Source organism: Oncorhynchus keta, chromosome 4 (genome assembly GCF_023373465.1).
Source record: "Oncorhynchus keta strain PuntledgeMale-10-30-2019 chromosome 4, Oket_V2, whole genome shotgun sequence".
Lineage (NCBI taxonomy): Eukaryota > Metazoa > Chordata > Actinopteri > Salmoniformes > Salmonidae > Oncorhynchus > Oncorhynchus keta.
The window spans coordinates 78,653,880-78,675,467 of NC_068424.1; the positions used below are offsets into that span (position 1 = coordinate 78,653,880).

General features: G+C 47.1%; 1 protein-coding gene and 4 long non-coding RNA genes across 26 annotated transcripts in view; 2 read left to right on the top strand and 3 right to left on the bottom strand.

The window, feature by feature from the left end:
* Positions 1–21,588, bottom strand: part of LOC118375187 (proton-coupled amino acid transporter 1-like) — a 45,258-nt gene that overhangs the window by 7,141 nt on the left and 16,529 nt on the right. The window contains exons 4-10 of the mRNA XM_052516732.1: positions 21,271–21,361; positions 15,355–15,443; positions 13,021–13,110; positions 12,732–12,816; positions 11,758–11,976; positions 7,279–7,377; positions 6,941–7,107 (exon numbers count right to left, since the gene is read on the bottom strand). Coding sequence (XP_052372692.1) covers positions 6,941–7,107; positions 7,279–7,377; positions 11,758–11,976; positions 12,732–12,816; positions 13,021–13,110; positions 15,355–15,443; positions 21,271–21,361 — 840 coding nt within the window. The remainder of the gene's footprint in view (positions 1–6,940; positions 7,108–7,278; positions 7,378–11,757; positions 11,977–12,731; positions 12,817–13,020; positions 13,111–15,354; positions 15,444–21,270; positions 21,362–21,588) is intronic.
* On the bottom strand, positions 7,669–11,314 carry LOC127929149 (uncharacterized). Of its 8 annotated transcripts, none has more exons than XR_008133439.1 (5): positions 11,196–11,285; positions 10,908–10,971; positions 10,558–10,813; positions 10,430–10,493; positions 7,669–9,861 (listed from the first exon to the last, which is right to left on the bottom strand). It is a non-coding gene; the product is annotated as an uncharacterized LOC127929149 (long non-coding RNA). The 8 variants fall into 8 exon arrangements; XR_008133457.1 differs by having other exon boundaries at positions 10,558–10,845; XR_008133466.1 differs by lacking the exon at positions 11,196–11,285 and adding an exon at positions 11,068–11,096.
* LOC127929140 (uncharacterized) lies at positions 13,058–15,346 on the top strand. 10 transcript variants are annotated; one of them, XR_008133354.1, is made up of 6 exons: positions 13,058–13,195; positions 13,285–13,459; positions 13,636–13,740; positions 13,775–13,949; positions 14,335–14,404; positions 14,475–15,346. It is a non-coding gene; the product is annotated as an uncharacterized LOC127929140 (long non-coding RNA). The 10 variants fall into 10 exon arrangements; XR_008133349.1 differs by lacking the exon at positions 14,475–15,346 and having other exon boundaries at positions 14,335–14,440; XR_008133350.1 differs by lacking the exon at positions 14,475–15,346 and having other exon boundaries at positions 13,636–13,705; positions 14,335–14,440.
* On the bottom strand, positions 13,284–14,341 carry LOC127929143 (uncharacterized). 4 transcript variants are annotated; one of them, XR_008133389.1, is made up of 3 exons: positions 14,005–14,341; positions 13,516–13,725; positions 13,284–13,409 (listed from the first exon to the last, which is right to left on the bottom strand). It is a non-coding gene; the product is annotated as an uncharacterized LOC127929143 (long non-coding RNA). The 4 variants fall into 4 exon arrangements; XR_008133377.1 differs by having other exon boundaries at positions 13,303–13,444; positions 13,516–13,690; XR_008133374.1 differs by having other exon boundaries at positions 13,303–13,444.
* LOC127929146 (uncharacterized) lies at positions 16,895–21,191 on the top strand. Of its 3 annotated transcripts, XR_008133410.1 has the most exons (10): positions 16,895–17,300; positions 17,996–18,662; positions 19,533–19,619; positions 19,881–20,202; positions 20,259–20,320; positions 20,377–20,438; positions 20,501–20,562; positions 20,748–20,871; positions 20,928–20,989; positions 21,052–21,191. It is a non-coding gene; the product is annotated as an uncharacterized LOC127929146 (long non-coding RNA). The 3 variants fall into 3 exon arrangements; XR_008133421.1 differs by lacking the exons at positions 17,996–18,662; positions 20,928–20,989 and adding an exon at positions 18,721–18,778 and having other exon boundaries at positions 16,895–17,039; positions 19,562–20,202; positions 20,810–20,871; XR_008133430.1 differs by lacking the exons at positions 17,996–18,662; positions 20,928–20,989 and adding an exon at positions 18,721–18,778 and having other exon boundaries at positions 16,895–17,010; positions 19,562–20,202; positions 20,810–20,871.

The following is a 21,588-nucleotide window of genomic DNA, read 5'->3' on the forward strand; positions in this document are numbered from 1 at the left end:
ATAAAGGTTATGCATGCCAACATATAACGCAAGTATTAAATAGTAGACGAAGTTATCGTGTCAGGTGAAAAGTATAGCTATCAAAATGTTTTACCGTACCATTTGATGTACAGTCACATTCACCTGGGTTGTCTGAAACATGCTGTTGAGTTCACAGCTGGCGAGGCCTCATCTGCGGGCCAGGTGTGAATCATTCTGCAGCCTAACCCAGTATTGGAATACAAAGAGACACCATCCACCCTTGATGGGCTATCAGCAGGACAATAGACTTGCCGAGTTGATTTATATTTGTTTTGGGGGGACTTGAAATGTATGCTTTAGGGGGGACTTGAAATGTATGCTTTAGGGGGGACTTGAAATGTATGCTTTAGGGGGACTTGAAATGTATGCTTTAGGTGTAACCAGGTCTGGAATTTCAGGGCAAGGCCATCTGCCCTTCAAGAGGTGTCCAATCTGCCAGGGCATCAGGGCCAAACTTTAATGACACTTACGCACACACGTGATAGATAGAGATAGAGATAGAGATAGATTATATTTGTCAAATATAATGTAGGATTATTTATTATTATCTAAAAAGGCTTGATTCTGTTGACATACTTGAGTCACTGTTCGTTCCCATATTAACAACCCATGTTAACACGTGATCGCTGTGGCATCTTTAGATCTTCCCTCCTACATTTCTGAATGATATGTTCATCCCCGTCATATGGAAGGGCTCTCATTTGCAGGGAATGATGGTTCTAAATGCAATTAGAGGGGAAACCACTTGTGCTTAAAGCCTACTGCAGTGTGTGTATTGCTGTGCTTATAATGTCAAGAAATAGCCTCATGGTTTATTAACATTTTAAGCTAAACGTTGTGATCTGTTGCATCAGCCTCATTGCTTTCAAAACATTTTTATTTTTTAATTTTTTTATGTACAGTTGTATTAATTTGGGATCTATTGCCTCCCACAACACAACTGTCCCAGAGTATGTTTGGAATATTTATTTCTCGCACAGAAGAACAAGTTGACCAATAGAATAGGTCAACTGTTGTACTATGGAGGGATAGTAGATTGACATTCGTAGGCTAGTGATTTTGCTGTTCATTAGGTCCCTACTCATCTTGTTGCCAGACTAAAAGTAAAACATAGTCAGTTCTTCCAACATCTTCAATTATCTAATTATACGCCTTGGAAGAGGAACGTGCACCATTCCATCCGTCTGTCTTCACGTCTAGTTCGGAGCTGCGATGCCTGAGAGAAGGACCCGGTCACGTGACGGGCATTGGCGAATAAGAATTGTAAAAATCAAGATTCAAAAAAAAAAAAAACGTCCGCATGCATTTGTGATTGCAACTGCTTTAGCCAACATGTTGCAATTCATTCACTGTTTAATTATTCAAGGATCCCGTAGTTACTTATTTTTATATAACTAAAACGCTTGAACTAAATTAAAATCAGACCACCAGATGACAACAGTTCACCAGACAAGAATAAAGTTAGACATTTATAACTCAATATAACAACCCTGATTTGCCCTGACGAAAATGCATCAACCCTCAACAAATAAGTTAATTTATTATAATCCACATAATAAGAAACAACCTGACAAAAGGTCATGATATATATATATATATATATATACACACACTATACGTCCAATAGAAAGAACCAAACAGTACTTGTTCAACACCTTTGTGTGTTTTCCTTAATAAAAGAATGACAAAGACCAGACGGCGTAGATGTGCTCAAAGACGCCCTCTAGTGTTTCAAAGGAGCATTAAAAACAGCACCGTGGTTACAACACTACAGCATGTTGTCATTGATACGTCACACAGACCGAGAAACAGACCGTGGTTACAACACTACAGCATTTCTGACCGCTGCAACTCAAGTTGGGAGTGAACCCCTGATTAACACTAATGTAGTCTGATATGAATGAACCCCTGATTAACACTAATGTAGTCTGATATGAATGAACCCCTGATTAACACTAATGTAGTCTGATATGAATGAGCCCCTGATTAACACTAATGTAGTCTGATATGAATGAACCCCTGATTAACACTAATGTAGTCTGATATGAATGAACCCCTGATTAACACTAATGTAGTCTGATATGAATGAACCCCTGATTAACACTAATGTAGTCTGATATGAATGAACCCCTGATTAACACTAATGTAGTCTGATATGAATGAACCCCTGATTAACACTAATGTAGGCTGATATGAATGAACCCCGATTAACACTAATGTAGTCTGATATGAATGAACCCCCGATTAACACTAATGTAGTCTGATATGAATGAACCCCGATTAACACTAATGTAGTCTGATATGAATGAGCCCCTGATTAACACTAATGTAGTCTGATATGAATGAGCCCCTGATTAACACTAATGTAGTCTGATATGAATGAACCCCTGATTAACACTAATGTAGTCTGATATGAATGAACCCCTGATTAACACTAATGTAGTCTGATATGAATGAACCCCTGATTAACACTAATGTAGTCTGATATGAATGAACCCCGATTAACACTAATGTAGTCTGATATGAATGAACCCCTGATTAACACTAATGTAGGCTGATATGAATGAACCCCTGATTAACACTAATGTAGTCTGATATGAATGAACCCCTGATTAACACTAATGTAGTCTGATATGAATGAACCCCTGATTAACACTAATGTAGTCTGATATGAATGAACCCCGATTAACACTAATGTAGTCTGATATGAATGAACCCCTGATTAACACTAATGTAGTCTGATATGAATGAACCCCTGATTAACACTAATGTAGTCTGATATGAATGAACCCCTGATTAACACTAATGTAGTCTGATATGAATGAACCCCGATTAACACTAATGTAGGCTGATATGAATGAACCCCGATTAACACTAATGTAGTCTGATATGAATGAACCCCGATTAACACTAATGTAGTCTGATATGAATGAGCCCCTGATTAACACTAATGTAGTCTGATATGAATGAACCCCGATTAACACTAATGTAGTCTGATATGAATGAGCCCCTGATTAACACTAATGTAGTCTGATATGAATGAACCCCTGATTAACACTAATGTAGTCTGATATGAATGAGCCCCTGATTAACACTAATGTAGTCTGATATGAATGAACCCCTGATTAACACTAATGTAGTCTGATATGAATGAACCCCGATTAACACTAATGTAGTCTGATATGAATGAACCCCGATTAACACTAATGTAGTCTGATATGAATGAACCCCTGATTAACACTAATGTAGTCATGAACCCCTGATTAACACTAATGTAGTCTGATATGAATGAACCCCTTCTGATTAACACTAATGTAGGCTGATATGAATGAACCCCGATTAACACTAATGTAGTCTGATATGAATGAACCCCGATTAACACTAATGTAGTCTGATATGAATGAACCCCCGATTAACACTAATGTAGTCTGATATGAATGAGCCCCTGATTAACACTAATGTAGTCTGATATGAATGAGCCCCTGATTAACACTAATGTAGTCTGATATGAATGAACCCCTGATTAACACTAATGTAGTCTGATATGAATGAACCCCCTGATTAACACTAATGTAGTCTGATATGAATGAACCCCCTGATTAACACTAATGTAGTCTGATATGAATGAACCCCGATTAACACTAATGTAGTCTGATATGAATGAACCCCGATTAACACTAATGTAGGCTGATATGAATGAACCCCGATTAACACTAATGTAGTCTGATATGAATGAACCCCCGATTAACACTAATGTAGTCTGATATGAATGAACCCCCGATTAACACTAATGTAGTCTGATATGAATGAACCCCCGGTTAACACTAATGTAGTCTGATATGAATGAACCCCCTGATTAACACTAATGTAGTCATGAACCCCTGATTAACACTAATGTAGTCTGATATGAATGAACCCCGATTAACACTAATGTAGGCTGATATGAATGAACCCCGATTAACACTAATGTAGTCTGATATGAATGAACCCCGATTAACACTAATGTAGTCTGATATGAATGAACCCCTGATTAACACTAATGTAGTCATGAACCCCTGATTAACACTAATGTAGTCTGATATGAATGAGCCCCTGATTAACACTAATGTAGTCTGATGTGAATGAACCCCTGATTAACACTAATGTAGTCTGATATGAATGAAACGGTTCAATCGGTTCCTTCTGCCTCTACCCGACTGACTGGGACCGGTTCCCTCTGCCTCTACCCGGTTCCTTCTCCCTCTGCCCGACTCTGACCGGTTCCCCCTGCCCGACTCTGACCGGTTCCCCCTGCCCGACTCTGACCGGTTCCCCCTGCCCGACTCTGACCGGTTCCCCCTGCCCGACTCTGACCGGTTCCCCCTGCCCGACTCTGACCGGTTCCCCTGCCCGACTCTGACCGGTTCCCCCTGCCCGACTCTGACCGGTTCCCCTGCCCGACTCTGACCGGTTCCCCCTGCCCGACTCTGACCGGTTCCCCCTGCCCGACTCTGACCGGTTCCCCTGCCCGACTCTGACCGGTTCCCCCTGCCCGACTCTGACCGGTTCCCCTGCCCGACTCTGACCGGTTCCCCCTGCCCGACTCTGACCGGTTCCCCCTGCCCGACTCTGACCGGTTCCCCTGCCCGACTCTGACCGGTTCCCCCTGCCCGACTCTGACCGGTTCCCCCTGCCCGACTCTGACCGGTTCCCCCTGCCCGACTCTGACCGGTTCCCCCTGCCCGACTCTGACCGGTTCCCCCTGCCCGACTCTGACCGGTTCCCCCTGCCCGACTCTGACCGGTTCCCCCTGCCCGACTCTGACCGGTTCCCCCTGCCCGACTCTGACCGGTTCCCCTGCCCCTGCCCGACTCTGACCGGTTCCCCCTGCCCCTGCCCGACTCTGACCGGTTCCCCCTGCCCCTGCCCGACTCTGACCGGTTCCCCCTGCCCCTGCCCGACTCTGACCGGTTCCCTCTGCCCCTACCCGACTCTGACCGGTTCCCTCTGCCCCTGCCCGACTCTGACCGGTTCCCTCTGCCCCTACCCGACTCTGACCGGTTCCCTCTGCCCCTGCCCGACTCTGACCGGTTCCCCCTGCCCCTACCCGACTCTGACCGGTTCCCTCTGCCCCTACCCGACTCTGACCGGTTCCCTCTGCCCCTACCCGACTGTGACCGGTTCCCTCTGCCTCTACCCGGTTGCTTCTGCCTCTACCCGACTGTGACCGGTCCCCTCTGCCTCTACCCGGTTGCTTCTGCCTCTACCCGACTGTGACCGAGTCCCCTCTGCCTCTACCCGGTTCCTTCTGCCTCTACCCAGACTGTGACCGGTTCCTTCTGGGCCACAGCAGAGAGAGAGAGAGAGGAGGATCTCTACCACAGCAGAGAGAGAGAGAGAGAGAGGATCTGTGACCACAGGTTCTATCTATGCCTCTACCCAGCATTGACTGTGACAGCGGTTCCCTCTTCCCACAGCAGAGAGAGAGAGAGGGGATCCTATCTAGGGCCACAGCAGAGAGAGAGAGGATCCTATCTAGGGCCACAGCAGAGAGAGAGAGAGAGCAGAGAGAGGATCCTATCTAGGACCACAGCAGAGAGAGAGAGAGAGAGAGAGAGAGAGAGAGCAGAGAGAGAGAGATCCTATCTAGGGCCACAGCAGAGAGAGAGAGAGAGAGAGAGAGGCAGATCCTATCTAGGGCCACAGCAGAGAGAGAGAGAGAGAGAGGATCAGAGAGAGAGAGGGGATCTATCTAGGGCCACAGCAGAGAGAGAGAGAGAGAGAGGATCCTATCTAGGGCCACAGCAGAGAGAGAGAGAGAGAGGATCCTATCTAGGGCCACAGCAGAGAGAGAGAGGATCCTATCTAGGGCCACAGCAGAGAGAGAGAGAGAGAGAGAGAGAGAGGATCCTATCTAGGGCCACAGCAGAGAGAGAGAGAGGGATCCTAATCTAGGGCCACAGCAGAGAGAGAGAGAGAGAGAGGGCCACAGCAGAGAGAGAGAGAGAGAGAGATCTATCTAGGGCCACAGCAGAGAGAGAGAGAGAGATCCTATCTAGAGGCCAGAGAGAGGATCCTATCTAGGGCCACAGCAGAGAGAGAGAGGATCCTATCTAGGGCCACAGCAGAGAGAGAGAGAGAGGGATCCTATCTAGGGCCACAGCAGAGAGAGAGAGAGAGAGAGAGAGAGGATCCTATCTAGGGCCACAGCAGAGAGAGAGAGAGAGAGAGAGGATCCTATCTAGGGCCACAGCAGAGAGAGAGAGAGAGAGAGGATCCTATCTAGGGCCACAGCAGAGAGAGAGAGAGAGAGAGGATCCTATCTAGGGCCACAGCAGAGAGAGAGAGAGAGAGAGAGAGAGAGAGAGGATCCTATCTAGGGCCACAGCAGAGAGAGAGAGAGAGAGAGAGAGGGCCACAGCAGAGAGAGAGAGAGAGAGAGAGAGAGGAGAGAGGATCCTATCTAGGGCCACAGCAGAGAGAGAGAGAGAGAGGATCCTATCTTGGTGAAATAAGTGTTATTTCCTCTCCTAAATAAGACACCATTCCTAAATCTGCAAGATAACACACATTCTTCACACAATCTAAAAATGACCAAAACCTATCGATGAATACAATTATTACCAGTGGTACATAATGGTGCTTTGTGATTCTATACTGCACCATCTCATCAGTATCTATGTGATTCTATACAGCACCATCTCATCAGTATCTATGTGATTCTATACAGCACCATCTCTTCAGTATCTATGTGATTCTATACAGCACCATCTCTTCAGTATCTATGTGATTCTATACCGCACCATCTCTTCAGTATCTATGTGATTCTATACAGCACCATCTCTTCAGTATCTATGTGATTCTATACAGCACCATCTCTTCAGTATCTATGTGATTCTATAAAGCACCATCTCTTCAGGACATTGTAAGAAGAACTCACCAGCAGTTGGGTAAGTTAAGGGTGATACTTCCCCCTATGGCCTCTCCAAAGGTGATGTACCCTATGGTTCCCAAGCTGATATAGAGGAAGGTGACGATGCCCATTCCCAGACATAGAACCATATTGAAACTCTGAGGCTTCTGCATCTTGTTTTCCAGGGGAAGGACCTGAGACATGGAGAGGAACAACGTTAGGTGACACTTCACCTTAAGTTGCCATTATACCTATGAAACTACACAGTTCTAACTGAAGTAGTATGTTGTAATAACATGTAAATGTTAACATGTACACGGTAATATTTTTGCGGCATATGTTCAACAGGAACAGTAATACGTTACCACTCCTATCCCCTCGAAAGCAAAGATGGCCGTTCCAAAGAAGAGAGGATAGTCTTTGGCATGACCCACCTTCGGCAGGCTGATACGATTTGGTATGTTCTGGAAATCACAGGAGAAAAAAAGGCTACAGTCAGGCAATCAAATAAAAATCCATAACAGTTAACATAATAGGGCTCTCGTCCAACGCGAGCCACCAGAAGAGCTTCAATGTGCCTTGGCGTAGATTCTACAAGTGTCTAGAACTCTGTTGGAGGGATGTGACACTATTATTGCACACAAAATTCCATCATTTGATGTTTTGTCGATGCGGTGGTAACCCTGGCAAAGCACACAGCCCCACGGCAGAGGGCCCCATACTGCTGTAGTTGTTGGTTTTTTTTTTTTGGGGGCCGTGATAGTACGTGAACACGTCATGAGCCATCAATGTATATTTATTTATTTTTATTATAGGAAATTAGCTATAAAACTGCAACATTGTGTCTTTCAGTCGGAAACGCACCCGTGTGGAAGCGTCCGCTTTCAATATACTTTGTATCCCTCATTTACTCAAGTGTTTCCTTTATTTTGTCAGTTACTCTCCATTTGCCCTCAGCATTTTTCACTCACCATTCTGAAGGTCTATTGCGTTAAAAGAATGCAAACTTATGAAGTAGCTCACAGGTCTGCACCTACATCCCATACCTCCCACATGCGGTCAGAGACAACCCTAGCCTTTTAGGGGCCCGAACCAACATTTTGTTGGGGCAATTCTACTCATTTTGCCATTGACGGAGAGAAAAATGTGCAATTTTACAGCTAATTTCTTGCAATTCTACACATTTTGCCGTAGGGTGGAGACAAATTTTTTTGCAGTTTTTAATATATCTGATGATCAATGAGGGCCCCCGGTCGGTAGACCTTGATTACTATAAGTTTAGATAGCTGGCTGCTAGACTAACTACAAAGTGTTAGGGCTAGCATTTGTTTATTAGGCTACTGTGCAGTCTGGCAAGTAAACGTAGCCTACAATACATACTGTAGTAAACATGGGAAAGTGCCTAATTCCTTACATAAGAGAGAGCAGGCCATCTCCAGACTTTCTCCTTGACCTCGAGTACCTTCAATAATGGCTGTACTAGAAAATGCGGGAACGGGGGAGACCGGGGTTTCAATTCACCGACGGGGAGGACGGAGTAGGTGGTCCTCGTCAATAAGAATTTGTGATTGATTCCATATGTGTTATTTCATAGTTGTGATGTCTTCACTATTATTCTGCAATGTAGGAAATAGTAAAAATAAAGAAAGATCCTGGAATGAATAGGTGTGTCAACTTTTGATTGGTACTTGCATAATTCATTTGATTAATATTATCGTATTTCTATTCCATAAAAAAACCTCTGGGTTTCCGTTAGGATAGAACGGAAAATATGGCGCTGTACAACCTGACGGTCGGCAGTACCGTACTGGGCTATTTAGCTAAAGAATCCCCTTGTGCGTGCAGGGCATGCGGGAGACCGGGATTCAATACCCGGATGGGTAGGACAGAGTAGACCGTCCTTGTAAATAAGAATTTGTTCTGAACTGACTTGCCTAGTTGAATAAGATTACATTAAGAGCATAACATTTCTGCAACTTATTTTTTTGATTCTGGTCTAACCAATACCCAAACAGAGATTAGGTGAAAATAAAAGTCTAATTGATTTATCAAGACCAGTCCCCATTCTTGTCTCAGAGCAGCGCAAAATGATGCTAAAAGTTGTAGGCTTTTGCTTCAAATTCTATTGCTTCGAACTTCAATATGCTCTTTAAATAAATAACACCTACACCACTTTTAATAGCACATTACTCAACATGAGTGAGACTCATGTCACCTACGATAGGCCTACACTACATCGAAAAATATGACACTTCGCCAACAATTACATATAGAGGATTTAAGGATTCTAAATTAAAACCATAAGCCTCCTCATGGGTTTCCCGGTGGCAGCCAACTTGATAATATATAACGATATTATGGTGGTTATTTTGTTTAAAAAAAAAAAAAAACGAAAGAGCGATTGAAATCTGAATGAAGGCCAAAACATGCATTTCTGTTTTTAGAGTGAGAGAAGCTCTGGGCCAATTGTGCGTCGCCCATAAAGGCCAATATATAGCCCTGCTAATAGCCATAATGACGCTGTACAACGTGACCATGTGTGTTTAAAAGAGTATTTTACAGTAAGCAACTATTTGTTTTACCTTCATTAGACTACTTTGTTCCAATATTTCTGTAATTCACTGATATTTATTCCAATAGTAATTCATTATGGATTCATAACTAAATAAACATCAACATTTTGAAAGAGTGTTTTTATTTTAATAACGAAAACAAAGATGTTGAAGAAATTCTGTACTGCTGTTTTGAGTTAGAAATGTAACACTTCAGACTACTTAAGCATCATGTTAGTCTCTCCCCAAGAAGACAGTCCTGCACTACATACCGTGAAGCAGAAGACAGTCCTGCAGTACGTACCGTGAAGCAGAAGACGGTCCTGCAGTACGTACCGTGAAGCAGAAGACGGTCCTGCAGTACCTACCGTGAAGCAGAAGACAGTCCTGCAGTACCTACCGTGAAGCAGAAGACTGTCCTGCAGTACCTACCGTGAAGCAGAAGACAGTCCTGCAGTACGTACCGTGAAGCAGAAGACTGTCCTGCAGTACGTACCGTGAAGCAGAAGACTGTCCTGCAGTACGTACCGTGAAGCAGAAGACTGTCCTGCAGTACCTACCGTGAAGCAGAAGACAGTCCTGCAGTACGTACCGTGAAGCAGAAGACTGTCCTGCAGTACCTACCGTGAAGCAGAAGACAGTCCTGCAGTACGTACCGTGAAGCAGAAGACTGTCCTGCAGTACGTACCGTGAAGCAGAAGACGGTCCTGCAGTACCTACCGTGAAGCAGAAGACAGTCCTGCAGTACGTACCGTGAAGCAGAAGACGGTCCTGCAGTACGTACCGTGAAGCAGAAGACGGTCCTGCAGTACCTACCGTGAAGCAGAAGACAGTCCTGCAGTACGTACCGTGAAGCAGAAGACAGTCCTGCAGTACGTACCGTGAAGCAGAAGACAGTCCTGCAGTACGTACAGAAGACGGTCCTGCAGTACGTACCGTGAAGCAGAAGACGGTCCTGCAGTACCTACCGTGAAGCAGAAGACGGTCCTGCAGTACGTACCGTGAAGCAGAAGACGGTCCTGCAGTACCTACCGTGAAGCAGAAGACAGTCCTGCAGTACGTACCGTGAAGCAGAAGACGGTCCTGCAGTACCTACCGTGAAGCAGAAGACAGTCCTGCAGTACCTACCGTGAAGCAGAAGACGGTCCTGCAGTACGTACCGTGAAGCAGAAGACGGTCCTGCAGTACGTACCGTGAAGCAGAAGACGGTCCTGCAGTACGTACCGTGAAGCAGAAGACTGTCCTGCAGTACCTACCGTGAAGCAGAAGACTGTCCTGCAGTACCTACCGTGAAGCAGAAGACGGTCCTGCAGTACGTACCGTGAAGCAGAAGACGGTCCTGCAGTACCTACCGTGAAGCAGAAGACTGTCCTGCAGTACCTACCGTGAAGCAGAAGACGGTCCTGCAGTAAACCGTGAAGCAGAAGACGGTCCTGCAGTACCTACCGTGAAGCAGAAGACGGTCCTGCAGTACGTACCGTGAAGCAGAAGACGGTCCTGCAGTACCTACCGTGAAGCAGAAGACTGTCCTGCAGTACGTACCGTGAAGCAGAAGACAGTCCTGCAGTACGTACCGTGAAGCAGAAGACGGTCCTGCAGTACGTACCGTGAAGCAGAAGACGGTCCTGCAGTACGTACAGTGAAGCAGAAGACGGTCCTGCAGTACGTACAGTGAAGCAGAAGACAGTCCTGCAGTACCTACCGTGAAGCAGAAGACTGTCCTGCAGTACCTACCGTGAAGCAGAAGACGGTCCTGCAGTACCTACCGTGAAGCAGAAGACTGTCCTGCAGTACGTACAGTGAAGCAGAAGACGGTCCTGCAGTACGTACAGTGAAGCAGAAGACAGTCCTGCAGTACGTACCGTGAAGCAGAAGACAGTCCTGCAGTACCTACCGTGAAGCAGAAGACTGTCCTGCAGTACCTACCGTGAAGCAGAAGACAGTCCTGGCAGTACGTAGAGACCGTGAAGCAGAAGACAGTCCTGCAGTACCTACCGTGAAAGCCAGAAGACTGTCCTGCAGTACCTTTTCACCGTGAAGCAGAAGACAGTCCTGCAGTACCTTCCAAAGTGAAGCAGAAGACAGTCCTGCAGTACGTACCGTGAAGCAGAAGACAGTCCTGCAGTACGTACCGTGAAGCAGAAGACTGTCCTGCAGTACCTACCGTGAAGCAGAAGACAGTCCTGCAGTACGTACCGTGAAGCAGAAGACTGTCCTGCAGTACGTACCGTGAAGCAGAAGACAGTCCTGCAGTACCTACCGTGAAGCAGAAGACTGTCCTGCAGTACGTACCGTGAAGCAGAAGAAGTAGATGAGGACCAGGCTAGTACACATGGCCAGGTTGGCTGCCAGAGAGAGGGGGGCCAGGTACTTCAGGTTGCGGGTGAACACCAGGAGTATAACAGCTGGCAGGAAACACAACATGTAGAGACGGGAGTCAAAGCTGGGGACGGTGACAGCCGTCTGGTTGTTGTGGCAGTTCATGGTTGTCCCGTTAGAAGCTTCCACCACCTTAAAGAAAGCCACAAAACAATGAACACATGTTAGGGTATCCTTTTCACACTATCGTGGCAACCTAAATTGTATCTAGAATTTTCTTCACATTACCCTTCCCAGCAAAGTTCAAGCAACTGTGATGACAGGGCTGAACAGAGGGCCGAACAGAGGGCCGGACAGAGGGCCGGACAGAGGGCCGGACAGAGGGCCGGACAGTATAGCTGAGTAACAGCATGAGAAGATCACTCCAGGCAGTGATGATAACATCCACATTGCTGGTACCCATATAGGAGTGATAATAACATCCAAACTGCTGGTATCTTGTCCACTCCAATGATGACAACATCCACACTGCTGGTATCTTGTCCACTCCAATGATGACAACATCCACACTGCTGGTATCTTGTCCACTCCAGTGATGATAACATCCACACTGCTGGTATCTTGTCCACTCCAGTGATGATAACATCCACACTGCTGGTATCTTGTCCACTCCAGTGATGATAACATCCACACTGCTGGTATCTTGTCCACTCCAGTGATGATAACATCCACACTGCTGGTATCTTGTCCACTCCAGTGATGATAACATCCACACTGCTGGTATCTTGTCCACTCCAGTGATGATAACATCCACACTGCTGGTATCTTGTCCACTCCAGTGATGATAACATCTAAACTGCTGTTACTGCTCAGGAAGAAGTAAACACCACCACCTTGTGGTGAGAAACAGTACTGACCAAATATGAACATGACACCATGTCCCCTACCTGTTTGATATTGTCACTGAGGAAGACGAAGTAGACACAGCAGAAACCCAGCTGGGTGATGATCAAAAACACGTTCACTATCCGCCTGACGGAAAAGAGGAATAAGGACCCAAATCAACCTCTGTTCTACACATTAGAAGGGCCCCCCAAACACTGAGGAGTTGAGAACTCTTATTGAATAAAGGTCAAATCACAAGTCATAATATATAAGAATAAAGGGAGTTTGACTTGTTATTTAAGAATACATTTCATGATTTATCACCTTCCTGTAGACACGTTCTATATTTACCTCCCCCATATTGAGTGCCTTCTCAGCCACGAGACATTCTCCATACCATACTGCACAGCATCGCCATAGTCCAGAAAGGGCTTGTTCAACCTAGAACAGAGGGAACATCAGTCAGGGTAAGAGTGCTGACCTAGGATCAGGTTTACCCTGTCCATGGAACCTGACCTAGGATCAGGTTCCATGGAACCTGACCTCGGATCAGGTTTACCCTGTCCATGGAACCTGACCTAGGATCAGGTTCCATGGAACCTGACCTCGGATCAGGTCTACCCTGTCCATGGAACCTGACCTCGGATCAGGTCTACCCTGTCCATGGAACCTGACCTCGGATCAGGTCTACCCTGTCCATGGAACCTGACCTCGGATCAGGTCTACCCTGTCCATGGAACCTGACCTCGGATCAGGTCTACCCTGTCCATGGAACCTGACCTCGGATCAGGTCTACCCTGTCCATGGAGCCTGACCTCGGATCAGGGTCTACCCTGTCCATGGAACCTGACCTCGGATCAGGTCTACCCTGTCCATGGAACCTGACCTCGGATCAGGTCTACCCTGTCCATGGAACCTGACCTCGGATCAGGTCTACCCTGTCCATGGAACCTGACCTAGGATCAGGTCTACCCTGTCCATGGAACCTGACCTAGGATCAGGTCTACCCTGTCCATGGAACCTGACCTAGGATCAGGTCTACCCTGTCCATGGAACCTGACCTAGGATCAGGTCTCCCTGTCCATGGAACCTGACCTAGAATCAGGTCTACCCTGTCCATGGAACCTGACCTAGGATCAGGTCTACCCTGTCCATGGAACCTGACCTAGGATCAGGTCTACCCTGTCCATGGAACCTGACCTAGGATCAGGTCTACCCTGTCCATGGAACCTGACCTAGGATCAGGTCTACCCTGTCCATGGAACCTGACCTAGGATCAGGTCTACCCTGTCCATGGAACCTAACCTAGGATCAGGTCTACCCTGTCTATGGAACCTGACCTAGGATCAGGTCTACCCTGTCCATGGAACCTGACCTAGGATCAGGTCTACCCTGTCCATGGAACCTGACCTAGGATCAGGTCTACCCTGTCCATGGAACCTGACCTAGGATCAGGTCTACCCTGTCCATGGAACCTGACCTCGGATCAGGTCTACCCTGTCCATGGAACCTGACCTCGGATCAGGTCTACCCTGTCCATGGAACCTGACCTCGGATCAGGTCTACCCTGTCCATGGAACCTGACCTCGGATCAGGTCTACCCTGTCCATGGAACCTGACCTCGGATCAGGTCTACCCTGTCCATGGAACCTGACCTCGGATCAGGTCTACCCTGTCCATGGAACCTGACCTAGGATCAGGTCTACCCTGTCCATGGAACCTGACCTAGGATCAGGTCTACCCTGTCCATGGAACCTGACCTAGGATCAGGTCTACACTGTCCATGGAACCTGACCTCGGATCAGGTCTACCCTGTCCATGGAACTTCATTAATCATTATGGTCTAAAAGGCTAAACTGAATAATGAGCCCAGAATTCAACGACCATCTAAACACAAAACAAAAATGACCATACAAAGTGTTGACCCCATGTTCACTAAACATGACAGTGTTCAGCTGGGGGCCTGGTACCTGGTCACGAGTGTGAGGAATCTGACAGTGGTACACAACATAGGTTAATAATGTGCTTAATCGTCTAATAGAGAACAGGGTTGTGAACAATGGATGTAGAACATTCTACAGAAATGAGAAGTACGGTGCATTCAGACACCGTGCTCATTAAACGGTTTGGTTTGTTTTTGTATTACAAAATACAAATGGTTTTCACTTCTCCTATAAAGGAAACGAACCGCACCAGATCAACAACATACCTTGCAGTCTGAACACACCCATAAGGGTGTGAACACAGTGGACCTATGAACACAGTGGACCTATGAACACAGTGGACCTATGAACACAGTGGACCTATGAACACAGTGGACCTATGAACACAGTGGACCTATGAACACAGTGGACCTATGAACACAGTGACTGGCTTGGTTCGCTTCATTAAAAATCCTGCTTTATCCAATACTAGGCTGATGGTATAGCTGCATTTAGGCGACTTTCACTTACGCTAATCTATGAACTGAACACATTTCACCATTCCAGTTTCCAGGACAACGTGAGAGATTTCCTCATAGACGTCAAACTCAAAAAGAGGAAGTGCACAATGTGAAAGTACTGTACTTCTCTTCTTGATGCTCGACTCAAACTAGTTGCACAACAGTATCCACAACAATAGGATCCGTTTATGGAACGACTGAGGTGCACTGCAGGCAGAAGGTGTGAGAAAGGCTCCACTTACTTTACACTGAGGTGGTGGGAACAGATTACAAGCAGGTTCATACAGTGGACTGCTATTATCCCCATGGCAAACAGACTCAGAGGTCCTAACTGGAAAGGAAGAGAAAAGATAAGTGTCATTAGGCGTTGTCCCATTGGGATTCTGTCATTAGGTGTTGTCCCATTGGGATTCTGTCATTAGGTGTTGTCCCATTGGGATTCTGTCATTAGGTGTTGTCCCATTGGGATTCTGTCATTAGGTGTTGTCCCATTGGGATTCTGTCATTAGGCGTTGGCCCATTGGGATTCTGTCATTAGGCGTTGGCCCATTGGGATTCTGTCATTAGGCGTTGGCCCATTGGGATTCTGTCATTAGGCGTTGTCCCATTGGGATTCTGTCATTAGGCGTTGTCCCATTGGGATTCTGTCATTAGGCGTTGTCCCATTGGGATTCTGTCATTAGGCGTTGTCCCATTGGGATTCTGTCATTAGGCGTTGTCCCATTGGGATTCTGTCATTAGGCGTTGTCCCATTGGGATTCTGTCATTAGGCGTTGTCCCATTGGGATTCTGTCATTAGGCGTTGTCCCATTGGGATTCTGTCATTAGGCGTTGTCCCATTGGGATTCTGTCATTAGGCGTTGTCCCATTGGGATTCTGTCATTAGGCGTTGTCCCATTGGGATTCTGTCATTAGGCGTTGTCCCATTGGGATTCTGTCATTAGGCGTTGTCCCATTGGGATTCTGTCATTAGGCGTTGGCCCATTGGGATTCTGTCATTAGGCGTTGGCCCATTGGGATTCTGTCATTAGGCGTTGGCCCATTGGGATTCTGTCATTAGGCGTTGGCCCATTGGGATTCTGTCATTAGGCGTTGTCCCATTGGGATTCTGTCATTAGGCGTTGTCCCATTGGGATTCTGTCATTAGGCGTTGTCCCATTGGGATTCTGTCATTAGGTGTTGTCCCATTGGGATTCTGTCATTAGGTGTTGTCCCATTGGGATTCTGTCATTAGGTGTTGTCCCATTGGGATTCTGTCATTAGGCGTTGTCCCATTGGGATTCTGTCATTAGGCGTTGTCCCATTGGGATTCTGTCATTAGGCGTTGTCCCATTGGGATTCTGTCATTAGGCGTTGGCCCATTGGGATTCTGTCATTAGGCGTTGGCCCATTGGGATTCTGTCATTAGGCGTTGGCCCATTGGGATTCTGTCATTAGGCGTTGGCCCATTGGGATTCTGTCATTAGGCGTTGTCCCATTGGGATTCTGTCATTAGGCGTTGGCCCATTGGGATTCTGTCATTAGGCGTTGGCCCATTGGGATTCTGTCATTAGGCGTTGGCCCATTGGGATTCTGTCATTAGGCGTTGTCCCATTGGGATTCTGTCATTAGGCGTTGGCCCATTGGGATTCTGTCATTAGGCGTTGTCCCATTGGGATTCTGTCATTAGGCGTTGTCCCATTGGGATTCTGTCATTAGGCGTTGTCCCATTGGGATTCTGTCATTCGTTGTCCCATTGGGATTCTGTCATTAGGTGTTGTCCCATTGGGATTCTGTCATTAGGTGTTGGCCCATTGAGATTCTGTCATTAGGTGTTGGCCCATTGGGATTCTGTCATTAGGTGTTGGCCCATTGGGATTCTGTCATTAGGTGTTGGCCCATTGGGATTCTGTCATTAGGTGTTGGCCCATTGGGATTCTGTCATTAGGTGTTGTCCCATTGGGATTCTGTCATTAGGTGTTGTCCCATTGGGATTCTGTCATTAGGTGTTGTCCCATTGGGATTCTGTCATTAGGTGTTGTCCCATTGGGATTCTGTCATTAGGTGTTGTCCCATTGGGATTCTGTCATTAGGCGTTGTCCCATTGGGATTCTGTCATTAGGCGTTGTCCCATTGGGATTCTGTCATTAGGCGTTGTCCCATTGGGATTCTGTCATTAGGCGTTGTCCCATTGGGATTCTGTCATTAGGTGTTGGCCCATTGGGATTCTGTCATTAGGCGTTGGCCCATTGGGATTCTGTCATTAGGCGTTGTCCCATTGGGATTCTGTCATTAGGCGTTGTCCCATTGGGATTCTGTCATTAGGTGTTGTCCCATTGGGATTCTGTCATTAGGCGTTGTCCCATTGGGATTCTGTCATTAGGCGTTGTCCCATTGGGATTCTGTCATTAGGCGTTGTCCCATTGGGATTCTGTCATTAGGCGTTGTCCCATTGGGATTCTGTCATTAGGCGTTGTCCCATTGGGATTCTGTCATTAGGCGTTGTCCCATTGGGATTCTGTCATTAGGCGTTGTCCCATTGGGATTCTGTCATTAGGCGTTGTCCCATTGGGATTCTGTCATTAGCGTTGTCCCATTGGGATTCTGTCATTAGGCGTTGTCCCATTGGGATTCTGTCATTAGGCGTTGTCCCATTGGGATTCTGTCATTAGGCGTTGTCCCATTGGGATTCTGTCATTAGGCGTTGTCCCATTGGGATTCTGTCATTAGGCGTTGTCCCATTGGGATTCTGTCATTAGGCGTTGTCCCATTGGGATTCTGTCATTAGGCGTTGGCCCATTGGGATTCTGTCATTAGGCGTTGGCCCATTGGGATTCTGTCATTAGGCGTTGTCCCATTGGGATTCTGTCATTAGGCGTTGTCCCATTGGGATTCTGTCATTAGGCGTTGTCCCATTGGGATTCTGTCATTAGGCGTTGTCCCATTGGGATTCTGTCATTAGGCGTTGTCCCATTGGGATTCTGTCATTAGGTGTTGTCCCATTGGGATTCTGTCATTAGGTGTTGTCCCATTGGGATTCTGTCATTAGGTGTTGTCCCATTGGGATTCTGTCATTAGGTGTTGTCCCATTGGGATTCTGTCATTAGGCGTTGTCCCATTGGGATTCTGTCATTAGGCGTTGTCCCATTGGGATTCTGTCATTAGGCGTTGGCCCATTGGGATTCTGTCATTAGGCGTTGGCCCATTGGGATTCTGTCATTAGGCGTTGGCCCATTGGGATTCTGTCATTAGGCGTTGTCCCATTGGGATTCTGTCATTAGGCGTTGGCCCATTGGGATTCTGTCATTAGGCGTTGGCCCATTGGGATTCTGTCATTAGGCGTTGGCCCATTGGGATTCTGTCATTAGGCGTTGGCCCATTGGGATTCTGTCATTAGGCGTTGTCCCATTGGGATTCTGTCATTAGGCGTTGGCCCATTGGGATTCTGTCATTAGGCGTTGGCCCATTGGGATTCTGTCATTAGGCGTTGGCCCATTGGGATTCTGTCATTAGGTGTTGTCCCATTGGGATTCTGTCATTAGGTGTTGTCCCATTGGGATTCTGTCATTAGGTGTTGTCCCATTGGGATTCTGTCATTAGGTGTTGGCCCATTGAGATTCTGTCATTAGGTGTTGGCCCATTGGGATTCTGTCATTAGGTGTTGGCCCATTGGGATTCTGTCATTAGGTGTTGGCCCATTGGGATTCTGTCATTAGGTGTTGTCCCATTGGGATTCTGTCATTAGGTGTTGTCCCATTGGGATTCTGTCATTAGGTGTTGTCCCATTGGGATTCTGTCATTAGGTGTTGTCCCATTGGGATTCTGTCATTAGGTGTTGTCCCATTGGGATTCTGTCATTAGGTGTTGTCCCATTGGGATTCTGTCATTAGGTGTTGTCCCATTGGGATTCTGTCATTAGGCGTTGTCCCATTGGGATTCTGTCATTAGGCGTTGTCCCATTGGGATTCTGTCATTAGGCGTTGGCCCATTGGGATTCTGTCATTAGGCGTTGGCCCATTGGGATTCTGTCATTAGGCGTTGGCCCATTGGGATTCTGTCATTAGGCGTTGGCCCATTGGGATTCTGTCATTAGGCGTTGTCCCATTGGGATTCTGTCATTAGGCGTTGTCCCATTGGGATTCTGTCATTAGGCGTTGGCCCATTGGGATTCTGTCATTAGGCGTTGTCCCATTGGGATTCTGTCATTAGGCGTTGTCCCATTGGGATTCTGTCATTAGGCGTTGTCCCATTGGGATTCTGTCATTAGGCGTTGTCCCATTGGGATTCTGTCATTAGGTGTTGGCCCATTGGGATTCTGTCATTAGGTGTTGTCCCATTGGGATTCTGTCATTAGGTGTTGTCCCATTGGGATTCTGTCATTAGGTGTTGTCCCATTGGGATTCTGTCATTAGGTGTTGGCCCATTGAGATTCTGTCATTAGGTGTTGTCCCATTGGGATTCTGTCATTAGGTGTTGGCCCATTGGGATTCTGTCATTAGGTGTTGGCCCATTGGGATTCTGTCATTAGGTGTTGTCCCATTGGGATTCTGTCATTAGGTGTTGTCCCATTGGGATTCTGTCATTAGGTGTTGTCCCATTGGGATTCTGTCATTAGGTGTTGTCCCATTGGGATTCTGTCATTAGGTGTTGTCCCATTGGGATTCTGTCATTAGGTGTTGTCCCATTGGGATTCTGTCATTAGGTGTTGTCCCATTGGGATTCTGTCATTAGGCGTTGTCCCATTGGGATTCTGTCATTAGGCGTTGTCCCATTGGGATTCTGTCATTAGGTGTTGTCCCATTGGGATTCTGTCATTAGGTGTTGTCCCATTGGGATTCTGTCATTCCCTCACACTGCACTTGCAGAACAAATGTATTAGCCATGGACATCTACTAGGGAGCTCTAGAATAGATCAAAGTAAGATTATCATTATTTAAACAAAGGTTTTGAACAAATAAAAGAGAACACAAATAAAGTCTGGTAGAACAGGCAGGGTGACCGTTGAGTCGAAGGCTGAGACTGGTAGAATGGGTATTTGGTTATCAGGAATTATTATTACTTCATTGTTAACTGTTTGCTTACCACAAGGACTGCGTTCCTGACAGCCAGAGGTAGACCTAGCAGCCCCGTACCCTAACCACAAGGACTGCGTTCCTGACAGCCAGAGGTAGACCTAGCAGCCCCGTACCCTAACCCTTACCACAAGGCCTGCGTTCCTGACAGCCAGAGGTAGACCTAGCAGCCCCGTACCCTAACCACAAGGCCTGCGTTCCTGACAGCCAGAGGTAGACCTAGCAGCCCCGTACCCTAACCCTTACCACAAGGCCTGCGTTCCTGACAGCCAGAGGTAGACCTAGCAGCCCCGTACCCTAGCCCTTACCACAAGGCCTGCTTTCCTGACAGCCAGAGGTAGACCTAGCAGCCCCGTACCCTAACCCTTACCACAAGGCCTGCGTTCCTGACAGCCAGAGGTAGACCTAGCAGCCCCGTACCCTAACCCTTACCACAAGGCCTGCTTTCCTGACAGCCAGAGGTAGACCTAGCAGCCCCGTACCTAACCCTTACCACAAGGCCTGCGTTCCTGACAGCCAGAGGTAGACCTAGCAGCCCCGTACCCTAACCCTTACCACAAGGCCTGCTTTCCTGACAGCCAGAGGTAGACCTAGCAGCCCCGTACCCTAGCCCTTACCACAAGGCCTGCTTTCCTGACAGCCAGAGGTAGACCTAGCAGCCCCGTACCCTAACCCTTACCACAAGGCCTGCGTTCCTGACAGCCAGAGGTAGACCTAGCAGCCCCGTACCCTAACCACAAGGCCTGCGTTCCTGACAGCCAGAGGTAGACCTAGCAGCCCCGTACCCTAACCCTTACCACAAGGCCTGCGTTCCTGACAGCCAGAGGTAGACCTAGCAGCCCCGTACCCTAACCCTTACCACAAGGCCTGCTTTCCTGACAGCCAGAGGTAGACCTAGCAGCCCCGTACCCTAACCCTTACCACAAGGCCTGCGTTCCTGACAGCCAGAGGTAGACCTAGCAGCCCCGTACCCTAACCCTTACCACAAGGCCTGCGTTCCTGACAGCCAGAGGTAGACCTAGCAGCCCCGTACCCTAACCCTTACCACAAGGCCTGCGTTCCTGACAGCCAGAGGTAGACCTAGCAGCCCCGTACCCTAACCCTTACCACAAGGCCTGCGTTCCTGACAGCCAGAGGTAGACCTAGCAGTCCCGTACCGATGTTCCCCTTCAGGAGGTGGATCAGGGTCTGTAAAAACCTACAACATAACAAATAAAACATGATCAGTGTCAAATCACATCACAATAATGGAACCAAACAATTATGAATGCAGGCTCTCTCACACGCTCTCATATAAAATCAGCTCTTTGTCTGGGGCCTGAGGAAGGTCTCAGGATGGAAACTGTGCTGCTAAGGACTTTTACTTTGGAAACCATTTCAATACAATAGAGTTGCGCTTTGTAACGACCAACATCTGGAATTTTA